This window comes from Poecilia formosa, unplaced genomic scaffold (assembly GCF_000485575.1).
Source record: "Poecilia formosa unplaced genomic scaffold, Poecilia_formosa-5.1.2 Scaffold275, whole genome shotgun sequence".
In the NCBI taxonomy this organism is placed as follows: Eukaryota; Metazoa; Chordata; class Actinopteri; order Cyprinodontiformes; family Poeciliidae; genus Poecilia; species Poecilia formosa.
This window is the reverse complement of record NW_006800214.1, coordinates 601456-625477: the sequence shown is the minus strand read 5'-3', so window position 1 is coordinate 625477 and position 24022 is coordinate 601456. Positions and strand designations below refer to the sequence as shown.

At 39.2% G+C, this 24022-nt stretch overlaps 2 protein-coding genes across 5 annotated transcripts in view; both read right to left on the bottom strand.

The window, feature by feature from the left end:
• Positions 1 to 22: 22 nt before the first annotated feature.
• On the bottom strand, positions 23 to 13919 carry LOC103151233 (endophilin-A2). 4 transcript variants are annotated; one of them, XM_016681259.1, is made up of 9 exons: positions 13725 to 13919; positions 8004 to 8072; positions 7662 to 7878; positions 6757 to 6890; positions 6425 to 6583; positions 4796 to 4899; positions 3678 to 3811; positions 3475 to 3534; positions 23 to 2787 (listed from the first exon to the last, which is right to left on the bottom strand). In XM_016681259.1, the coding sequence occupies exons 2-9, from the start codon at positions 8070 to 8072 to the stop codon at positions 2600 to 2602; spliced, it is 1065 nt and encodes a 354-aa protein (XP_016536745.1). In that variant the 5' UTR covers positions 13725 to 13919; the 3' UTR covers positions 23 to 2599. The 4 variants fall into 4 exon arrangements, with proteins under 4 accessions (XP_016536745.1, XP_007571235.1, XP_007571234.1 ...); XM_007571173.2 differs by lacking the exon at positions 13725 to 13919 and adding an exon at positions 12353 to 12574 and having other exon boundaries at positions 3475 to 3531; XM_007571172.1 differs by lacking the exon at positions 13725 to 13919 and adding an exon at positions 12353 to 12573.
• A 496-nt stretch (positions 13920 to 14415) lies between these two features.
• LOC103151232 (nuclear receptor ROR-beta-like) overlaps positions 14416 to 24022 on the bottom strand; it is a 19843-nt gene continuing 10236 nt past the window's right edge. The window contains exons 2-10 of the mRNA XM_007571171.2: positions 22796 to 22881; positions 22540 to 22681; positions 21945 to 22451; positions 21104 to 21225; positions 20314 to 20446; positions 19647 to 19754; positions 18770 to 18880; positions 18126 to 18238; positions 14416 to 16993 (exon numbers count right to left, since the gene is read on the bottom strand). Coding sequence (XP_007571233.1) covers positions 16832 to 16993; positions 18126 to 18238; positions 18770 to 18880; positions 19647 to 19754; positions 20314 to 20446; positions 21104 to 21225; positions 21945 to 22451; positions 22540 to 22681; positions 22796 to 22881 — 1484 coding nt within the window. The 3' untranslated portion in view covers positions 14416 to 16831. The remainder of the gene's footprint in view (positions 16994 to 18125; positions 18239 to 18769; positions 18881 to 19646; positions 19755 to 20313; positions 20447 to 21103; positions 21226 to 21944; positions 22452 to 22539; positions 22682 to 22795; positions 22882 to 24022) is intronic.

Here is a 24022-nt window from a genome sequence, read left to right as displayed (position 1 = left end):
TAAAAATGACAACTGCTCATCAGAGGGTTGAAATATTTAACATTTATTGGAGGAAAATGAACAGCATCTATTCACGGACAATAAAACACACAATACATAAGATTACACTTTGGCTAGTATAGAGGTAATCCATGCATTTTGGAGATAATCCAGGATAATCCCACGTTTATTCTTCCCAAAGCATCACAGTTACGGAAAGGTATTAAATCAAAAGCATTTTACAAATGCATACAAATAATAAAAAAAGGCTATATATTTCACTGAATAGTTCCATTAACGTTGTGCATAATGAAATAAAGCTTTAAAGCTGTTAATACTTCATCAGTATTGCAAAGCTGATATATAGTATCGTAAAGTCGGCTCTGAGCTGTGACATCAGCCCCACACAAAACCTGATCTTAGCCCTTTGTTCTACAGCATCATTCATCATCTCTGATCTAAGCCGAGTCACAGACCTTCTGCCTCTCTTCAAGGGGTTTTGCTTTAGTCTAATGAGGCACGTAAACCCACACCTGAGCCACAGTTATTACTCAGCACAGCAAGGGTCCGAAACATATCACCAATAAGACACATTAAGAGGTCTGCAGAAGGACAGGCAGTGCGGATATATTTCAAAGTATGCATACGAGTCTGAGCATCAGAGGCACCGTAGGTTTGAGATGGGACAGATAATGAGGAAAGGGGGCAGAAGTAAGGGGGCAGGTGGTGAATAGAGAGGTGGGGGGAGGGCATAATCCACTGTCGTGTCCCCTCCTCTGCAGAAAAAGACCTGTCTGTTCCGCTTGCACTTTAAATAGAGACGGCAGAGATGAGCGAGGCGGGGGGGCAGTCTAACAAGGGGATCATGACAAGGGGGGAAAATTTGGCATTTTAACAAACAGCATGAACCATGACAATTCATAGTTTGATTGTAATAGGCTTAACTGGAACTGAAACCAGTGATTGTGGACAGATCTCCCTTGTTTTTTTTTTGTAAATTTGGTACGAAGAGACTGGGAGAGAGCATCCTCCATCCAGGTCTGGTGCATAGTTTACGTCTGAAAGCAAGAGGCAGGTACAGCAACGCCAAGCTCACATCGCCACACATTTCCATGCTCCAAATCAAACTACAACAGAGCTGAGGAGTGAGAGCAAATAAGATAGAAAATTCATGAAGAAACACTTCAACAAAAAGCCCTAAACTCCCCTCCCCAAAAAACCAACCCCCAAAAATACAACAATGCAATGACACTGCCAGCAGTATCAGCTGAGCCTGAGGGGGGAAAAAGGAACAGACAGAAACCATGTTGGCTTTGGTGCAATGTTGCTCATTTTAAAGACCAAATCAAATGTCCCTTTACTTGTGAAGATTTTATTTTAAGTTAAAATTAGACTGAAACACAGCCATCTGGAAGGACAAATAAGAGCGAGCAACCTTTGTTTGGAAGTAGTGTTTCGAAGCGTAACTGGAGAGCTTTTAAAGAGGTACAGACATTTACGGAGGAACAAAAAGTCAGAAAATGTGTATTTGCAAGTTAGATCTTTCAAGTCCCCCATCTTTAAAAACAAGATTGTCTCCTAAAGCTGGAAGTCCCAGAGCAGCTTGTAGCTCTGAATCAAATATGGCTGCCGCACTTTTAAAATGTAGAGAAAGTTGTAGATATAAAGATTATTCTCACAGTTTGTGTTCATTTAAACCATTGACACACATAGTTCTGAAAAGCCCATATTAGTTACCACGTTCCTTTAAGGTACAGAACCCATTGAACTATGTCATTAACCTGTATTGAGAAAAGTAATTAGCACCACAATTAGAAAATCCCACTGGTTTTCCAATCTGCGACTAAATCTTGCTCCACTCGGTGCAATCCAGACCTGAGCTCGGACTTGAGAGACAAACGTACTGCAGCAATAGGAGTGATAAATGTAATAAAATAGTTTTTTTATATATTTATCCTAAATTATCCCATCACAGTAGAACCTGCAAACCTAATGTCCAAATTCAGCCATCACTTACAGCTGGAACAATATGAAGTTCTTAAACATGTCAGACAGAACTCATGATTAATCAAACAAATACAAAACCAAGAAAACTATTTGCATAAAACCACCAGATGGCAGTAGAACATAGCCTCAAATGCCTGAGAACATCAGTTTTGTGTAGTGTTGTGTAGTTTTGTGCATTAGTGTCCAAGTCTATAGTTGAAAAGGTTAAAAACATGATTGTGTGTGTAGTTCCAAATAGTCATGATTCAGCAAACAAGATACTGTGAATAAAACTGAATAAGACAAAGAAAGTCATTACACCCTTAGACATCTATTTCTGCTTAGTGTTCTGCTGGAGCTGTTGTGTACAAAGTGCACAGGTGCAAAGAATGTTTTATAAAGACGCAATATATGGCGAATGCACCTAAACATCATGCATCATTTTCCTGATTAGTGTTATGTTTTCAAATCCATTCCATCTTGACAGAAAGTCTCCCAAGTTTGCTAAAAAAATATCTCAAAGATACAAAAAAAAAACTATTTAAATTTCCTTGCTATGTTTCCGTTTTCATGATGACATATTTTTAAACATCCATCTTCCCCGTTCTGATGCTCCCGACTTGCTCGTCTTCTGTTAGTGTGAGAGGGGCACAAGCACTTCCACGTAGTTGTTGGGGAAGTATCCGGTTTGTCCACGGAGTTTTCCTTCAAACCAGTTCTCGTCAATTTGCCTGAGCAAGGTGATTATTTCCCCCTCGTAGAAACCCAGCTCTCCGTCGTTTTCTGGCACGAAGTCATAGAGGGCTTTACAGGTCGGCTCCCCTGGACATGAAGAGAAGACGACAGACGCAAGGAGTGAAAAAGAAAGCATACGTAAGTCCAGCTACTAAGACACAGACTCGCAGCGTTGGCCAAAAGTACAATCAGAATCTGTTTGAATGTGTGAAACCTTTAAATAAGTTCAGACACACGGTGTCACTAGTGTGACATTTGAAAACACCACTGATGGAAGGTTTCAAAGGAGAGGAAGCGAAATGTTATGACTTATTAGTTCTCAGGTGATGAATCAAGAAAACTTCAGAAACTCAAAATCAGAGCACTTACAGGATTTTTTTGAATTTAACAAAGATTTTGAGATTCAGAAGTTTCAGTGGTCGATGAAGAAGTCGTCAGATGTATAAAATTCAGCCAACTTTGCAAACTTTGCACCGTGAATTTCATTCAAAATCTTTAATTGTGAATAAATAAAAAATAACAGAATGTGAGCTGCTGACGATTCCATACATCTGAAGACCTGGTAACAGAAACAGTCAACACTTGTTCCCCTTTTATGTTCTGCTTTGCTGAGAGGGATCAGTTGACACAATAAACATACAACAGAGTTAGTGGAAAAAAAAAAACAGCCAGAGAAGTGCATCCATGTCACTGCCACACACATGTGCAACAGGTTAAAAGAAAGCAGTCAAGTTTTGTGGTTAATTAGTAGGTAATCTTCCTCTGTCCACTCACGCGGTTTGCTCTTGACGGAGGGCCTTTTGACGGGTGGAGGTGGATACTGTGCTTGGGCTGCTTAATGTTGCAGAAAGGGAAATAAATCTGTCAGAAGGGTGATGCGGATGTGCAACATGTTTTCCTAAGATGTGGGGGTGGGGGATGGATGGATTGGCACGTACTCACAAAGATCAAGTAAAATACACAAAAGTAGTTTTTACCAGCACTGTATGCCGGGGGGCTCACAGGACCTGCTGAGTATCCTCCATTCGAGGGCTCTTGGTCTCCATAGTCAAAGGACTGTCTGGGTTTAGGCTTGAATTCACGCTTCGGGCGCGACTCAGCTTCATTTACCCTGCATCAAAATCACAATAAAATGCAAAAAAATTACATTTCTGATCTCGGTGCAAGTACAGAGCAAGTAAAAAAAGATCCTTAATGGCTTTCATTGGGAATAGATTTGGATTTTCTGAACATAAATGTTTGCCACCCTTTCAGGTTTTATTTGTAAAAGTAAAATCAAAACCACATTATTAGTCATTATTTTCCTTTTATTTCACAGTTATTCTCTATTTTGTGTTGGTCTATCACATCTTGAGATTATTTTTTGGAATGTGGCAAAATCTGAAAAAAATAAAAATAAAACTAAAATGGATACAAATAGGCACTGTAAAAATACAACACAATTTGTAGAGATTTAGAAATATTTTCAGTTCTGTCTGTAGGTTCTGCACAAATTTCATTTAGTAGCAGTAAAGGCAAATGTGACACTTGGTCATAAAGGTTGTTGACCCAGGCAATATACTGTCAGAAGTAATTTCTTGAGCCGTCTGGAGATTGCCATCCATTTCTTGGAACTTTTGGCTTTAAAACTAATTATGTATGTATCCCTAGACTGCGGGGATACAAACTTAATCTCATGTCGGTGTGTTTACACATTCTAATCTGAAGAAGACGACGAATGAGATTTAAGTGAATAAATCTTATTTGGCGAGGTCTATGGACTTTCCTGAATAACTAGGTCATGATATCAGTGAAGAGGGGTGGAGCTCAACCGGCTGAGCGGGAGCCACAGGTACGGAGCTTGTCGGTGCAAAACTGCTCATTTTCTCTCTGTGTCTGCCCACTTTAAATATTGCGGTTTCCAAATAAATGCTATGAGCACCAAAAACATATATACTTTTTCATTTTTTGTGGAGGGGCACTCCGAAGACCTGAAATCAGACGTATTTAGTTTCATTGCGTGGAAAACATATAGATTAATTCAACAGCTAATTTAAAAAAAATAGCACATTTTTTAAATAGCAGGGTGAACGGTAAAGGCAGTGAAAGAGCTGACCTTTCTTTCAGTCTTTCTGTGACCTCCTCCAGGATCTCCGTGGCCTGCCTGTGGTACTGCAACAGGGACTCCACGAAGGCAGACAGCTGACTCACTTGCTCCACCTACATGTGAATCAGCAGAATGTTTTAGAGCAATTAAGATAAATAAAAAAGCAACAAGAACGGTGCGTCAGTTTTTCCCCAAGATTGTTTTTTACATGTTTACTGAAGTTTTTGTTTACTAAGGCAATGAGTTTAGATTCCCACGTGTGGAATCAGAAAGCCTTAATTTATGTGGAAGAGACATGGAAACGGTAAACATCAGAGAAAAGTCTGGTTCGATGTGCCGACTCAGTTTCAAGATGCAGGCATAAAAAACACCCATCTGAGCTTATTTTTATATACAGAGGGCAAACTCTGTTAATGGATTAGTCACAGAAACACAAAATGCATTCAATTTTTTTATTTAAGCCATGTTCAATACAATTTTATAAGGTTTGTTCATTTAAGTGTAAAATATTGCGTTGAAATTTATGTCTAAGATGCCGCTATGAATGATTATATGCAATAAGCACTGGATTATATTAAATATTCTTTATTCATTTTGCAACATGTGGAATAAGGTCACAAGAGGAATATTTCAAATATCTAATCCACCACTCTGAAATCATGTTTTTACATACCGTACCCATTTTTCACTTCATTTGGTGTAACTGAGAAAGCCAATATCAAGTTTTTAAACCTTTTTACTGATGTGAGTTGCTATCTTCCAACAAAAAGTCTACCAATTTAGTTAGCAAAATACAATAAGTTGACTTTACCGACTTAATTGTGTCGAAATCATGATGTGGTCTGAAATCTCTCAGTATTTTGGTTTCTACATATTTCTCACTGAAGATTATATAATCTTCTTTTTTAGATTTTTCCTGAATTTTAAATTTTTTTTATTTTATTTTAATTCTGCCCGTTTAGAAAAGAATTTACCTAATTAAGTTGCATTTTATTTCACTTTATTTTTCAAACTAAGATCGACTCCATTTAAAAAAAATTGATCAAGTCTGGCTTGGATTGTACAAAGACAAACACAGAATCCTAAAATCAGTTTTTGACACCTTCGTTTAATGTTTGTAAAAATCTCAGCCACAGATCCAGTCATAAACCTTTAGGATAAATGGGCAGTGGACTTATTTTAGTATTTTCTGTGAGTATTTTCTGAGGGTTTGTGTAACCAAAATGTTCAATTAGATGGGCAAAAACTGAACTTTGCTGTGTTAACGCAAAGATGAAGAACATCATCTTATTATAAAGGCTCCAACATGTTTCCATCTGCTGCTCTCCGTTTTATCTACCTTTGCACTCTTGAGGAATAAAAAAACTCATATTAAATACCAGACTGCATTGCCAGACAGCATAAAACCCCCCCGCATAAAATTACATTCCCAATATTGTATGGATCATAATGGATGATCACGTAGGAGACTGCTTCACTATTTCCAATTGCTTTAGCATGTCCTCTATGACTCGTTTTATGGACGTATGATTAGTTGCGGTAAACTTAAACACCTTTCAACCAGCTTAAAAGAGAAAAATGAAAACTTATGTGACATCCGTTTATGTAAGACAGAAAACCAAGCCAAGGCAAACTTACATCAGTTTCCAGCAGATTATGCATGGAGCTCTCAGCCATCTCTTTGGACTCGTGGAACTTCTCCAGGGACTGCCTAATCTCTTCATCTGGGATTTTACCTTGACGCTTCTTTTTATAGTCATAGTCCAAACGGCGGCCTTCCAACTTCTTTAAGTGGTGCTGTGAGTTACACACACAGGGGTGAGATTAAAAATGTCATTCGAAATAGGACTTATACTTTTTTTTTTTTGTGTGCGTGTTATTTTTCCCAGTGCACCTGCCTTACAAAGCACAAACCTTGCAGTTCAGTGCAAAGCCTGTACGTAGATAAACTTATCACATCTTTGTTCTACCTGAATATCTTTGATGTCCTTCTCAGCGACCGCCTGCAGTGGGTCAATAAAATTCTGCTTCACATCAATATCCAGGGAGTCCTTGACTTCAGCCAGCCTCTTCATCGCCTCTCCAACATCCACCAGAGCTCCGCCTATAAAGTACATACAAGTATAAAAGTAGGAAATTATGACTGCCTTGGGTCAATATTAAATCAGTAGATATTTGCACAGTCACACTGTATAGCTGCAGACCCTTTCTCAAACACAAGTTCCTTCCCCAGCAGGGGTGGAACAATGTTGCATAGAAAAAAAAAAAAAAAGATTTGCACAGCTGCAGTTTAGTTTGTGATTTTCATAATGCTAAAGTTCCAAGGAAAATTATTTGTACTTCGTAGAAAGACGAGGCATGTCTGGAAGAACATCAGTGTTTTCTACTCGTATTTAACATTCTTAATACAGACTCTGCCGTTAGTTCAACTTGAACATCTAGTTGCTATTCTCTACTTCCATATACAGTTTGGTGTTAAATGTGAATAGAGCTGAGTTCTAAATAAAGTAATTGTAAAACGGAGCGGAATGCAAAACATTAACTCCACAGAGAAACTAGGTCTGCTTTTAAAAATGCAATGTTGACCGAGCACAACAAACTGTATTCTGTTTTCTGTTGCTGTGTGGAAACGAAATGAGCTCTCATTTACAGATGGGAAGTTCACCACCAAATGCCAGCTGAATGTGCTTTTCAAACAGAATGAGAAGTATGAGCGTTTTTTACTTCCTGTGTGTTTTTGGTTTCCTGTTTTCATCCAAAAATGCTCCCAGACTTAACACAGGGTTGTTTTGTAAGCACATAAAATAATATATATCGATAGATCTACAGATAAAATGTCCACACTACATGCCCAAAACGGTTCCACAAGTCTTACCAAAGCTATTGTCCTCCCCTATGTCCCGTCCATATTTAGTCATAGACTCCCCCAGGAGCCCCTCTGGCTGAGGATAGCCAGGACTGTTCACCTGCCCACGGATTTTGGACACTGTGTTAAGCATGGAGAGCTTAGCTCTTGACGCAGGATTGGGCTGCAGGTACTCTGATGTTTTCCCAAGGACATCTACTACTGCTTTACTGGTAACATCTGCTTTCTGGGAGGATATGAGAAGGCAAAAAAAAAAAAAAAGGAGGGAAAAAAAAAGAACATTTGTCAAAGAATCATCGGTAGCATTATTTGATTTGAGCAAGATAATCCAGTTAATTATGCTGTAATTACCCTTTCAAGTTCTTTAAAGTCTTCATCCAGTTTGGTTCCTTCTGCACCTCCAACCTTTTCACTCATCATCTGTGGAATTAAAGCAAGTAGAAGGATTACTTTCAACAATACATTTCAATGTTGATGTAATGACATAACCCAACTTAATAATATGCTACTTGTCGCTTCTATATTTTTTTTTTTAAATTTGTGGTCAAAAGGACAGCTGGAGCAGGTTAGGTGTTGTTCATACAGTTCAAAGTTCTACTTATCACGATTCTCTTGTTTCTGACATGATTTCATTAATAAATTATTATTTAATGGTAAAAGCTTTAGCACGAATCAAAGATTCGCTAAGCTAATATTAAAGACACTCCTCCCTATGGCAGCTCTGTTGGAATAGGAAGAATGGAAAACAAACTAATTTTTACAAGTAAAGCATTCACAAAAACACTAATGTCTTTGTTATATGTATCAAAGAGTTTTCATTTCAAATTTCTACACTTTTCTAGATTGAATTTTCCTGTATGTTTATAACATTTTCAACCGTTGAGTAGAAAACATCCATCTTGAAGTGCTTTTATTTGTAGGTTGTACAAATCACAAACCCCACAATGCTGAAACTGGCTTTTTTTTTTTTGGCCTCTTGACCAAATTTTTATTGTAACATTTGTCTTTTCTTGGTTGCCAAATAAGGATGGATGTATCATAGATTCTTTAAGTGCAACTCCCCTTCATTTATTAGGCAAAATATGATTTTTACAAACCGGTCATGTATTTAAATAATCTATTTATGGTCTAAATGTTTATAAGTTTCTTTTCACACCTACCTTGTCCTTACTAAACAAATATCACAGAAAGCAAAATACTGCCAATTTTTAAAGTCGTAAAACCTTAATTTACGTCCTGATAAATTCAGCAACTTAACAGATACTTTTTGAGCTCCAAGGAGCGCACAGGGACACGTCGTCGTTTCAGGATCATGAACAAAAGGTCCAGGACTGTAAAGCTCCATGCTTTTTTCTTCATAATTTATGAGAAGTAATCCTTTTGCACTGCGAGCAACCTCCTAACGTCTGTGCTTAAGAACTCCAATTTCATACAAAGGCTTCTCCACTTTTTCCATCAGGCCAGCAAATGCATCACAGTTTCCTACATCTTGACCACAGGCAATGCTTTGTTTCACCGTGCAAAAATGTTACTTTACAATCTCTCTTTTACACACACACACGCACACACACACACACACGCACACACACACACACGCGCACACACACACACACAAGTGGTTCAAAGCTCAGTAGAAGACTGAAAATGTGCTGGTCTACATGTTATTTAGATCACAGATATAGATATACCAGATGGATTTAACCAGATAATTATTTTCTCTAGTTTAAATAAAACCACTTAATTAGCTTGTCTGGAATGAACATCATCTCAAAAACTTCCCCAAACATGAATAAAGTATAACCCAATGACACTCAACAGCAAAAAAAAAAAAGGGGGTTGTTTCAGCATTTTTTTTTTTTTTATTTATTTTTTGGCTTCATAGAGTAGTATGCAAAAAAAGTTAAGATAAGTTAAAAATTGCTAATTACGTCAGCTGCAACTGGCCAATATAATGATTTGCAGTCAGCATATAGTTTTCATGATTTGGATTTTTTCATTTTAACAAAAGCCACAGTCAACTCACACTGACGTGCATCTATAGTCCCCCACATACAGTCTGCAGGTTCTTGCATGCATCGGAGCATGCTCCATATGTCAAACGAGTTTAGCTCTATTCAACTGTTAGCTCCGTCCAACCAGAAGTCTAAAAACAGGTTTTTAGACTAACTGTGAAGCATCTGATCCACTGTCAAATGGCCTGATTTAAAGTTCTCAAAAGCTTGAGTGGCTTCAAGTTTGGAAGCAGACCAACGCTGCTGATGATAAATCACAGGATTTCAACCACAGAAAGACAAGCAACATGCAAGACTTGCAGCTAAAAAACGCTGAGGGGCGGCTGCTGATCCAACAGTGGAGACAAAGTTGCTGCGAGTTATTTTTACAGTTGCCGAATGCACACTATGAAGTCAGAGAGGCTGCTCCATTTTATGTTTATAGATATGTTTTAATAGCTGCTTTATGCCTGTGTGTTATATTGTTAAGAAGTCTTGAAGCCAGTCAAAATTGATTTAATTTCATCTCATTTTGATCAACTGTGCTGACGGTGTATTTACGGTCACTTATTAGATTTAAAGTAAAGGTTGTCAAATGAATTTCTATTCATTGGGAGTATATCATATTTGACACTCTTAAGTACTCAACCTTTTTTATTTGTGAAAATACTTGACTACTATTAAAGAGCTTCAAACCATTTTTTTTTTTGTCATGCTGGAGTTAGCCGCTTGTATCTAATCTCCTTTATTTCAAGTGCAAATCTTTCTTACTTTAGATATTTTGTGGTCTGAAAAACCACAAAGTAAATAGGCTTCTTGGAAGCAAAATTGTTCATCCAAAATTGATTAATATATGCATATTTTTTTTATTTATATGTATATTTTATATGTCATCAGCAGCATCCCTACAACATATGATTAATATTTCACAGTTATGTGTATATTTTCCATCTTAATAGGCTGATAGGAACTGTTGCCAGCTAACCTTCCATGTAGATATTTTGAAAAAGACAATTTAGAGATGTTATCTTAGTATTTATTTTTTACATAATAATCTCAAAGCAACTCCTTTCTACTATTAGCAAACAAGAACCTGTCAGGCAGCTTTTGCTTGAAACTTGTCATCAGTCTCTTCATTTTCATTCCTTTTAAAACCAGATTAACAAGTTGGCATCAGTGTTTTTTTTTTGTTTTTTTTTACAGGCATTTGCCAAAAGAAATCTGGATTGTAAATGGATGCAACACGTCTCAGTATTTGGTAAGTAAACATCTGTTGTAACCAATCCATACTGCAATGGTAGAGGTATACAAAAGCGTACCATCTGTACAACTCCCCATCTATTATCAATGTTAGCTACGAAGTATGACTAACTGGACAAACCTTTAACCTAGAGGAGGTATGGTCGGAATTAAAGATGACTCAGTTCTATTTATCGCTGCAGTAAACCATCCCAGTGAATGAGCCAGAACAATGACAGAACCTGAATGAAGTCATCGTTATTACATCTGTCATTTCCCCAGAGTGACAAGTCCGAATATCTCGGGTGAGACCAGTCAATTACCTACAGGCTATAATCTGCAATCACATGACATTGGGTATCTGCCACTGATATGCCTACTGAGCACAGAGTCATTACTTCACTTGTATGATGTTCCACCAAAAACAAGCACCTGCTGCAACAACGCTGCCACCAAAACAAAGCCGACTGGCTTTGCAAGTCGTGACATGCTGGGAGGTATGTTTGTATGAACAATTACATGTTTAACACACACGCCTTCAGAAGCAACTCAAAATACAGGATGACTGCTACAGAAACTTGACTGAACAAATGCAACAAAATCAGAGGAGCCTTATTATCCAGTCTTCAATAAGGAACGCCACATTAAATTACTTGGCAAAAATCATTCAAATTCATAAAAACTGTTAAATGCAACACATTCCAGTTCATTTATATTATCTTCTTTTGTTTTGTTTTTTTACCCTTGTTTAAAATAAATAAACATTGACCATGAAATTTTATGGTATTCTGGATAAAGCAGGAACACAGTTCTAATATGCTTATGAATGTAAACAATTTAAATGAACCAACCAACTCAGTTAGGCTCTTGCATCAGAATCCTCATAATATTACCCTCAAATGTCAATAGTGGGGATAAACCGATATAAAATCTACGTTTTAACCCATGACTAGACAAAACTAAAACCCGACAGTCACTGCAATGTCTAAAACCCTTTATGTCTGAGTTAGGAGCGCTAAACCTCTCGAACAGATGGTGCTAATCCTGCTTACTCTGGCGCTAATATAGCGAGCATCTAGTTAAAACGAAACTTGGCAACAAACTACCAGAAAATAAACATATCCGGTTATATGTTTATGAAGAAAACTTTGCTTAAAAGACGGTATTAGCTCTAAAATGAAGAACCCAAGTCTAAACCAGGCAGACGAACTAATTAACTAACCAGAGCAAAGCCTTGGCAACTAAGTTTAGTTAAACCTGAGATTAGCATGAGCTAATTTAAGACTAACTTAAGAGAGGGTTTAAAGAGTTTCATTGCAACACGAATTCGTGTCTTCTCTAATTCAAAACATTTACCAGACCTAGAAGGTTTGTTTTGGTTCCCGAAAACCTTTTCTACTTTAGGCAACCTAGTAGCTAACAGAAGTAGGAGAGCAGCGGAGCTAATGTCTAAGAAGTCAACTCGTTTACCTGACTGGCTTTGAAAAATTGCTTCTTAAGTCCTGCGACCGACATCTTCTCAGCGCTTCCTCCTCGTCCTCTCTCGGGAAAATGTGTGCAAAAAAAGCTTCTGTGAACGACTACAGCCCTAAATCTGTCGAGAAAACACGTCTCCAAACTTTGCTCCGCGGACAAGAAACTTGCTAGGCAACCACAATTTCCTGGCTTGGGGAAATTGTGGGCGGAACCGAGCTGGTTCAAAACACACACGTAGACACCAACAGTGGGTCGGTCCACTTCCTTCTACAATTACTTTACTGCACTACTGTAATTAAATAATTCACCTTATTACGAAATTTAGCTTCAGTCCACGTTTGACCATGTGCATTAACAGTTTTACTTCTGTTCATATTATTTATTTTGAGTTAATATTTGATCTAGTTAAAAAAAAAAAAACACTAATCGAAAAAAACCACTAATCGAAAGCAATAATAACAGCTTCTCAGATGGTGATTCTAAGAGAAAATAACTGCAACAAAATCTAAATTTCTTTATGGCGCCAGATAAGATAGGTACCCTAACTAATAAAGCCTACTGGCTATAGTAAGTAAATGGCACCACTGTGCAGTTGAATGATAGTGACTGTTGTTGCAAGATTAATAAACTGGGTGAGCTATTCCCTCCAACTATAACCATTCCCTCCAGCCCACAACCTTTTTACGTGAGCTGCACCAATCAACTGGAAAGAAATCAAGATCAGAAGGGAAAGAGTGACTTCAGGAGTGACTTTAGTGGATCAAAAGCTTTTTCTTTTCTTCCTGTTCATTAAATCTGTCAAAACACAGAATTTCTACTATATTTTTCTGTCAAAACAAATGCCTCCATCAAGAACATGGACTTAAAATCCAGTAGAGAAATGTGCTTCATTTATGCTTAGGTGCATAAATGAGGATAATTTTGTAGTTCCACAACAGCCTGCCATGGCATCTTTTATCTAACAAGAGAGACAGCAAGCCATTTCTCTCTTTCTTATGGAGAAGTTGTTGGAAAAATATCGGTAATCAATAATTGTCACATCCTTACCAAAACCAGAAATCTGAATTGACCGACAGTGTTTCTTTTGCTGAGGTAGGTTTCTGGTTGAAAACTTGACAAAAGGACTAATTTAAAGACAATCACCACAACTATGTCCAGCGGCATCGTCCTGTCTCACTAATGAGTAATGTAGGTGGTGGGGGTCTCATTTGTTGTAATGCACATGTTGCTCTGGGTCTGTTGTGGTGAAGAAAGAGCTGAACCAAAGAGCAAACCTCTTGATTTTCCAATCTGTTCACCCTTCTGCTCACACATAAGGAAATGACTCATGGATCAAGCCTGAAAGGACACATTTAACTGAAATGACCTTCTTTCATAGGGTGAGGCTGCACCATCACTGTAGGGGGAGCTCGAAGTAGAACCGCTACTCCTCTGGATTTGAAAGAAGTCTCATGAAGTTACTCAGGCATCTGATTGGGGAGCTTCTCTTTGGAGGTTTTCCTTTGACGTCCTGTTGGGAGGAGACCAGGTCGATCCAAAACACTGGACGGCCCGCATATCCCTTCTGGCCTTTTGTACAAGAAGATGCTCCTACTTTTCCCTACTACCCCTGCAACCTGACCTCAGAAAAGCTGAAGAAACCGGATTGATGAAAATGCCTCACCCATTCGGGTTTAATATGTTTTTTTTTTTTTTTTTTAAACCTGTTCAGTTGAAAGTAGTTGAAGTATTTTAGTGGGCAACTCGGTTGACTTATTTTTTTCAACCCCTGCACATTGGCGCCCCTGGTGGTGAGCCTTATTATTCACATCAGAAAGCACCAGCGAACAATAATACTAAATTGTTTTTCCCATTTAATTGTGGCAACACTGAACGTTTGTTCATCTAAAATGTTCATTTAATTCTTATTAAACATGTAGCTTGTCAAATGGCTCTGACTACAAAACTCCCTTTTGGACATGCTGGATCACGAATCCAGCATTTATCTTTTGTGCTGGATTCGCACGAATCCAGCACAAAAGATAAAGTTACAAACACCAAATAAAAACACCAACATCTCCAAAGGAAAAGAAACCATTTATTACATTCTCAAAACCACATATAATGTATCCGGTTGGACAACAATATATATTGAGCTGTGTGACTCTGTTATTCTTGAACTAGTAAGATACCTGTAGTACATTTTGTCATTTAGGGAAACGAAAAAGGGGAGTCAAACTGTATACTTTTTTTTTGTTTGATGTTTTCCTAAATGTCTTTAATTAAAAAATAAAAAATAGATCACTGACTTTACGAGACCAAAGGTGGAGACACATGAGAAAAATGTGGATAAAAGACTGACGAATAACCGAGAAAAAAAAAAAGAAAAAAATCACAGCAAAAGAAACATGAAACCCGATAACAAAAATTTCATCTGAACACTAGCTGATCATTTTTTTTTTTTACGTTTTGTTTCGTTTTAAAATCCTATGAATCCGAACTTGATTGTTACAACATTGGGACAAACAGAGACGGGCTTTGACACTTTGTGGTTAACATTCACAAAAATAGAGCTTACGTCCACAGTGATTATGGTTATGGGTCTTAGGTGCAAAGGGTGTGAGGAGTACAAGGCTAAAAACATGACACTTGCAATAAAGGGACAAGAGATTACAGCCATCTCCCTGAGCAGCAAGCAGTGGGTCCTCATGTTCTGCTCAAGAACAACACAGCACCCCTAGTAAGACGTTGTCATCACCTTCGGAACAGTGTTTTATGTACATGAATGAATTGTAAACAGTTATTTTATTTTATGTGTGTGTGTGGCAGACATGGAGTAAAAATAATGAACAAAGAAAAAATAAAACAGATCGACTGACGTCTTACTGGCATGGAAGCAAAACTCGGGGGGGCAGCTGGTAGCTCTGTCTGGCCTTGGACTAGTGTCAAGTGAGAAACAGGAAAGTATAAGTGCTTGATATTTGGAAAAGTGTCGGGTGTAGGACCAAAGGAGAGAAACTCCGAATGTACAAAATAATACAGTTGCACCAACCAGCAGAGAGGTTTTCATGATGCACATGGACCATCGCAATCCCAGCCCGGAGCTGGATGCGACGCTTTCGGCAAAACACAAACACATCAGCGTATTTATTCCTGCCGTGCCTGGCCGCCTGTCGGAAAACATCTGGCAGTGTTTCCTCTGTCGCCTTGTAGTCCGTTAAGTCGTCTTTTGGCTCGCCGCCTCTTTTGCTTAACGTCCGCGTTCGTCCTCTAGTCTCTTTCGGCAGGGGTGGGCGGGCAGCAGCAGTGCAGAGCGAAAGCCAACAGTTCAAAATGCGAGGGCATTTGTTTTTTTTTTTCTTTCATTGCTGTGTGCGAGTTTTCTGCCTCTCCCCTGCTATGATAAATCAGCAACAAGTGTCCACCCCCCCTCACTTGCAGGATGGCCGTCCCTTTGCCGTTGGGCCAAGGGGGGTTTGTTGCAGTGGAAACCTGAGAATACTGCCAAGAGAGGGAAAAAAATCATCCAGAAAAAAAAATAATAAAAAAATAAAAAAGGATCTGAGTTCAAATATCAGTTGTGCCTCCATATCCGCTTTACTCCTTTTTTCTTCCCTTCCACGCACTCTTACTCTTTCCATATAGTCATATATAGATATCTATTTACATTCTTATTTAAAATATTTTTTTTCTTATAAACGTGTATATAAATTAAAGATAGTTTCATCTTTTCCTGTGTCTAAGTGGCATTTACAAGGAAGGGGGTGTGTGGGACTGAGGTCTTTTCATTGCATTACAAAAGCCTACGAAAAGGCAGCACCTAACACTATTTACTGTGAGTGAAACTGATTGCTGACTTCACCGTAGGCCGCGAGTCGGTTTCTACGTGTTTTCTTTTTTTCTATGCATGTCAGAAGAACCTCTGATCTGTGATCTTGGTCCCTAAGTGCGGATCAGTGAAAGGATGCATGGAAACACGCGTACATCCCTCTGAGATGCATAACCATCGAGAACTTTTTTTTTTTTTGACCAACGTCTGCGCCAATATCGACATCGTGCCAGTTCCGCGTGACAAGCTTTGCTTTCGAGTGGCAGGATTGTACATTCATCGTTGTTTGGTTCTCGTTTGTGCACTGGTGCTAATAGAAGAGGTACATTCATAACTAGTTCGGCGATCCCCAGTGGATCAACGCTTAAATATCTTTTAGAGCTCGGAGCCGGTTACATGCCGTGTGGGCTGCTGTGATTTTAATAAGACGCCCGCACACTGGTTTTACAATGCTACAATTTGCAGTAGAGCAGGAGCATGTGTGGTATGTAGTGTAAGGTGCTTCGCCTGCTGCTGGGATAGTGGAGGACAACTTTGGGAGACTGAGTATTTATAGTCCTGGATTGTCTCGATAACCGCTGGTTTTCTGCCGCTCTTCTGTCTCACGTTTGCCCCCTCTACTTTCTGTTACACTCTTCCTCATCTCTCCCGTCTCGTCTCTCCGCCTAGCTGTCGGTGGAGTCCGGCAGAGGCATCTCGCTGCCAAACACTTCCCGGTACAGCGGTGGGAAACTGTAGGCAGTCTCTGGGTGAACCAAGCGGAAAAACTCCAGTTTATCGACGTGGAGATTACAGATGGACTTCATTGTGGGCAGCTTAGACAGCATCTGTTAGAGAAAAGACAGCGACGCAGATTCAATGAGCAAATGTACGAGTTTAAAGCAAGATATGCAGTGAGATAAAGAAGTGAAACTGAAATAAAGGATTTTTTTTTTTTAAGTAACAGCAAAATGTAATCGTTTATTTTTATGTGTTTTTGATCCTCTGGTGACAGGCGTTTCCCCTGCGAGTCTTGATTTAGACAGTGAACAATAATATTCTAATCTCCCTTCCTGGAAAGTTTCCTTGTTCACACAGTCGTCAGCTCTTCTAATCGCTCTTTTATTGTGGTCTGTATGGAGGGTGTGTATCTGATCTTCTTCTGTTTGAAGTGTGCTGCTCTGGGCTGTGCTATGATGACTTAGCATTTTAAATTCCAATACTACTTTTAATTTATTTTACAATCTGAAAAACAACAACAATGCAGTCAATTCTACAGTGTTCCAGGTCCGAAGAGAAAAAAAAATGGAAACATTTGCCTAATGTTATTCTTAGCAATCAGGCTCTTTACTCCTAGAAATTGTCGCTAATAATGTCTTTTTCTGCATTCGAACTTCATAGGAGGGTAATTCTAAATTATGATTTCCAACTTGGAACTAGAAACTCATGTAATTAGAATACCTATAATGCCATTATGACACCAATGCTCAAATTTGTCAATATCTGAAACTTGTCCATACTTTAAAAGTGTTATGTTTGACAATGCTAACGTTTCAATAGTAAGACCTCAGCAGTAAAGAAATATCGTCATAATCAGCTTCCTTCTCCATGAGAGTGCATGTTAACATACAGTCACTGGATTAGAATATTCCAATGAGAATAATTTGTCAGACCAAAAATGTCTTTTCAAAAATTAATTCTGTTATTAAATGTGTTTTCCTTAGCTCCAAGGAGAAAATGATCACAATTGGAAATAATCAGTCTGCGAGTAATAAATTAATATAAGGCTGTTTCACGTAGTGAATTGAGTTACTGAAAAAAAAAACTTTTCAATAATATTCTATATATGTTAAAACACATCCAAGTTTGAGGGTCGTTTTCATGAATTCGCAACAGACCAAACCTTCAAAAATTCAAATCCAATGAATGAGTTTTATGCATGATAAAGTCGCAGAAGGTGGCTTGATTACTTGTGTTTACCTTGTCCAGTTTCTCCTCAGAAGCACCGCTCTTCTGCAGACTGTGCTGCAGAGCCAGGTAGACTTTCTCTTGGAGCTTCTGAACCTTCTGACCATCTGTCAGCCAGGGTCGATCTACAGAAGCAGATATTTTGAATGCAGTTCAGATTGCAGATTTTGCAACATCACTTTAAACTATTGAAAGGATGCATTTTTATCTGTTTGACAGATGATTTATGCATTTAGCCAAAGGGTTATTGAATGGCTGAAAAGCTGAGATCTCTCTCTATATGGCAGTTTAACTACTGTGAGTTCAAATTAATAATTTGTGAGAAGTTAATTCAGAACCCGTTACTGAAGTGATTATGATGCACACCAAGTTGTGGCTTTGTCACAAAAAGAGTGAAAGGCTGACAAACAGAAATAAAGTTACGGAAAAAAAAACCTCTGCTGAATAATCTAAAAAAATCAACATAAACTTCTAATAAAAAGATTAAATAATATTTAGCTTTGACTTCTTTTTTTCATATTAAACCCCTTTTGTAATACTGCAAGTGACAGAATGAGACAAAAATATTTATGAGAATTTTTTGCTAAACAGTGTGCATATGCTTTCAAGATCTTTATAAATGCTTGGACACAGTGAAAGAGAATAAAAATAATTACCGGGTGACAGAAGAACAGCAGCGCTAAAAAGGGCTATTTCCTCATCCGAGAGCTGCAGACGGCTGAGACCTTTTCCCAGCTCAAAAACGGCGCTCACCAGATCATCACACCCTGCAGAAACAACATAGAGACCCTGATAAGTGAATAGAGAACCAGAGATTCTGCCGTTCCTTTTTAACTCCATCACCGAACTAAAATCTAACTTACTAGGTTTACAGTGTAAAAATGAATAAATGAGGCCTCTTTGTCTGCAAACTGTGGAAAAACTAAACATCTCCCAGGTTTATCTGAGTTGTCATTTGGCCAGCATCTTGTAAATGTACTTGTGCATTTTAACATTTTGTCATGAGATAACCAGAAATATTATAATATTTTATTGAGACTTTTTGGAATTATGCAAAACTGTGTGTGATTTCCTTCTGCAGCATGCTTGGTGGAGTTGGCACGTCACGTAAAATCCCAGTAAAATAAAACACGGCACTATATCTGCGTGAACTACCAAAGTATAAATTCTTTAATTTCTCCCACTAGGTGGCGATGTAGCATAATGATGGTGATACTGAAGAAAAAAAACCACTAGAGTTAAACACTTGACTTCTTTTCCAGGCTTGATCTGATTAAAGGTCATTCTGTAAATAGGACGGCAACTAAAAGAAGTTGGGTTTTTTTCAGTTCTTTTCTTAGAAAAAAAAATAAGTTAGCCAACTAAAACAACTTTTTCTCAAGTAGATTATGCTGATTAATGGTATTATACACTATTCAATAGTATGCAGAAAACATTTCTCCGGCTTACCTAAGCCATGTACAACTTCAGACACCTAAATGCTTTTTGAGTGTTTCAACACGTACACAAAAACTTTCCCAAACTGATCCTCACCCAGAGCTTTGAAGAACTGAGCCGAGGCAAATTTTCCATTGAAGAAGATGGTGTTGTTGTTGCTGTTAAAGGCGCGACACATGCGTATGAGTAGGACCTCCAGACAGCCTAAAAAAGAAAGGTAGCCAGAAACAAAGGAATAGACATGGAGAGACGGAGAGAGGAGAAGAAGAAGAGGAAGATGGAGGACGAGGAAAGGTGCAAAAATACTCCAAACATGCAAAAACATACAACAAATTGTCAATTTTGAGTCAAATTAGTGCACAGCATATACAAGACAAAATTGAACAAGTTAATATTTTCAAAAGGATAGTACAAATATCCAACAAGGTTTGTTGTTTAGTCCAAACCATTTAAAGAATGTAAAACATTGTCAAATATATGCAGGAAATTATATTTAAAAAAATAATTTTGTTTTCAGAATTTAGTATTTCTCCCCAGTGTTCAGAGCAGGTGTTTATTAAAAAAAAAAAGAAAATGTGTATATATATATATATATATATATTTTTTTTTTTAAATTATGTAAAATAACAGGCAGAGGTAGAAGGTTGGAGACAAAAAAACAAGGAAGGATTTTCAGTTAGCAAGATTAAAACTTTGTTCACAATGAAAGAATTTTACTTTGTGAAAAAAAAAAAAGAGCTGGTATTTTGGAGCGTACACTGACCTGCTTTCAGCAAAATAATCTGATCATTCTGGCACAGGTCCATGAAGCCAGCTATGCGCTTGGCAAACTCCACCACGTACTGGATGGCATTGGTGATGTGATGTGCACACTGCTGCCACATCCACTCGGCCGACTGAAAAAGGGTCACAGACAGAGCATTACATCGAGCTTACGTTTAATTCTATGATAAGATACAAACTGAGAAGCTGGTATCTCTCTGATTAGCTGCACTGTCGCTAGAAATGACCCTGAAACCATCTTGGAAGCTGGAACCCAGATTTGGAAATGAAATCATGCTCAATATATCGGTGTTTATACTTTGAGGGGACAAACAGAAAAGTTTTCCATTGATGTGTTTAATACAGTTAGCTATGATTTTTCATCTTCAACAGATAATTGATATATAAAAGTATTTGCTCTCACAAGTACTTTGTAATGTGGCGTCCCTCAGGGTTCTGTGCCTAAGCTGCACTGTGCTGTCTAGACTTGAAGCGTTTTCCATTATTTTTTTCCATTACTCTTGGTAGTTGGAAGTTGGGTCTGGGGAATGAGGTCAGACCCAATTTTAACAGTTTTCAAGCTTCCAAGGGTAAAACCTGGAAAACTCTACATGGATATATGCCACACCAATATAACACCTGGTGAATCGTACATCTAAAACTTGACATTGACTCTTTCCCAAGAAATTGTTCGATTGAGTTTCATAAAAGTGCTTATTGCACTTTTATGAAACTCAATCACTGTGAAGGGCACAGCATTTTTGTTTTATTTTGCTTTTTTTTTTGCGCACCTTGCTTTGGAAAACTCTGGTTTCTTCGGGTGTGTAATGTACCCAGGTGAATCTCTTCATGTCCTCTGCGCTGTACTGGCATGTTTCCAAGTGAGACTTTACGATACTCTGAGTGACATGCTCTGAAAAGGAAAAAAAACACACATGTCCAAAGTCAGTCCAAGCATTTTCGAGGTCGTTGTGGCACGTTTATGTTTCGAAAAGACAGCAAAGGCAGACCTGTAGCCGTGCGGTCTTAACATCTAAAAATTGACGTAACTGTTAAGATGATTCGCACTGCTGGGTAGTTTTAACAGTCAATTTTCTCACTTTTTTTCCCCTCCTCCTCCACCAGCAATAACACATTTTAATTTCTTCCTTTACTGGCCCTCGGAGCCTGTCTGAAAACAGGTTTGCCAGCAACCATCCAATAAACCCGACACGTACAACTCCTTCAGGCATCTTGAGACGTGTGTAGAAGCATTTGATCCTTTAATGTGCACAAATGCGACACCGACACCATCCTTTTGCCTGAACTGAAGATTAACTTACTGCTTCCCCGTATCACCATCATAACGTTGCCCTTGTTCCACTTTACAGTGCAGTATAAAGTGCACCAGCTCTATGAGATATAACTTTGTCCTCGGTTATCAGAGGATTATCTCTGTGCAGAAACATAGTTAAGGATTAACCAATAACGAGCTCCAATAAATCAAATTGTGAAATAGGCCGTTGTGTTATCTCTAACTGATCAGCTCTGGTTTTATGTAGATAAATCTCCTCCTGTCTTTGTGACTGTTGTTGTTCAGCAAGAGGGGGACAAACGGAGCATCGGTTGTTACGTTTATGTTTTCAGTCTCACCGAGGTCTGTTACTGAGCAGTCATCGGGCAGCTGGTCCAAAAGTGACCGCCTGCGTCCCAGAAGCGAGTGCGTGAGCAGGAGCTGGCTCCCGCAGCTGTCTGCCGTGTCCATTATGGTCTGCTGCGGGGAGTTCTGATTGGACGAGGAGGCGGAAGACGAGGACGAGGAGTTAGACGTGTTCCCGGTGCTGCCTCCGCCGCCTCCCAGCAGCTCCAGGCTGCAGTACTCGCTGGCCTCCTCGGGCGTCAACGGGAGGTCGAAAAGGTCGGGCAGCGCGGCGATGTCGTCCAGGTCGCTGAGGGTCGACGTGGACCCCCCGCTGCTGTAGGAGCGGCTCAGGCCCTCCTCGCCGTCGTCCGCCCCGCTGCCGCAGCCGCCGTCCTCTCTGGGTAGAGACAGAGCTGCGGGGCCGTTTGAGCCCGCGCACTCTTGAGACTTCTGATGCTTCTGGACCTCGGCGTAGAGGCTGTCACGCTGCTTCTTTGACATGCGGCCAAACTTCACAGCTGCGGGGGAGAAATTACGTTTCATTGCAGCAGGCAGTCGCAGACGATCGCTTCTCCACTACGGAGCCCCGCTTAAATGAATGTTTACCATCTCGGCTCATGCCCAGAGCCAGACACTTCTGAAGACGGCAGTGCTGGCAACGATTGCGGTTCGTTCGGTCAATCAGACAGTTCCTCTGGCGGGAGCAAGAGTACATGGCGTTGTTCTGCTGGCTGCGACGGAAGAATCCCTGGAAGAAACAAAAGAAAAAAAAAAAGAAAAAAACCGGTGTCAGACCTATACATCGCATAAGAATTGGTGCATAAAGGAATTTGGGTAAAGTTGTGCTTTCTTTCTCCTTTACCTTGCAGCCCTCACAGGTAATGACTCCATAGTGGATTCCTGAGGACTTGTCCCCACAGATCTTACAGGGGATGACCTCGATTTGAGCTGCAGGACAAAAACAAAGCCAGACCAACCACACAGTTTAGAAAACATGCACACTGATGAGTTTAACAGAAAGCGCCGCAGAGAACGATTAATGATCAGCGTGTACTTCAGTGCTCTTTTATCATTTAGTAAAATTTGAATACATAAACAAGACTAGACCTGCAACTCTTTTTTTTAATTTATATCTACTCATACTCATTTATATCAAGGAACCTGCGGTGTATTTTTTTTTCTTGTCTGTGCTATATTGTGTATCACTCCTTAAAAAGAAAAGAAAAACAGAAATTACTCCCTTACAGGAAAAGATTAACTGGTAATTTTCTTATTCAGACAAAACAAAGAGTTTCACATGAGGCTGTGTTTGGTTTGATTTCGAACCCGACAGGGCAGAAAGCCGCCCGCCCCGACTCTGTCTCCGTCTGAGCAGACTTCCTCTGTAAAGACGAATTTTGTCCAGCGTTGTTCAGACGTGTTCAAACGCGTCGCTCGAAAGAATGGAACGGGCTCCCGACGCATATAACACCAAGGGTTTAGTTCGGAACAAATAAAAACTATGTGACCTTTGGCTGTTGTTCCACGACTCTCGTCTTCAGTAGATTCAGACGTTTTGTGTTCGACGGCAAAGTTGTGAGGGTTTTAGAAGGAGATTACAAATGACTGAACTTTATCCAACTCCGCAGGCCTGAAGGCTGACCAGCGTCCTTTGGCAAAGCTCTGAACACAATAATAATAGGTCTCAGTCGATGAACCCGGTGTGCGTGTGTCCGTGAGTGTTAATGTTCGGAGTTCATGCTAGTGAAGTTAAACATCCATAATTGCTCCGTGCAATCAAATGTAATATAATCTGCTTCACTCATGCTTCACACAAAAGAAGAAGAAGAAGTAGTAATATTTCACTTTCTGTTTTGACTCTCGTTTTCAGTTATGCAACACCATAACATTTTCTCCACAGCTCACACTTTGTCATCATTTTTTGTTATTTTCTGCGGTTCTTAGCGTTTTCGACAGATGTACAGCAAGGATGTTCAAGGAAAATGTGAGGACAGCTTGTTCTAGCTGTCCTCACAGGGTCTGTTCCCTCATAAACTCCACAGCGAAGATTTACAGCAGAGCAGACTTTCTAACAAGCAGAAATGTGAGG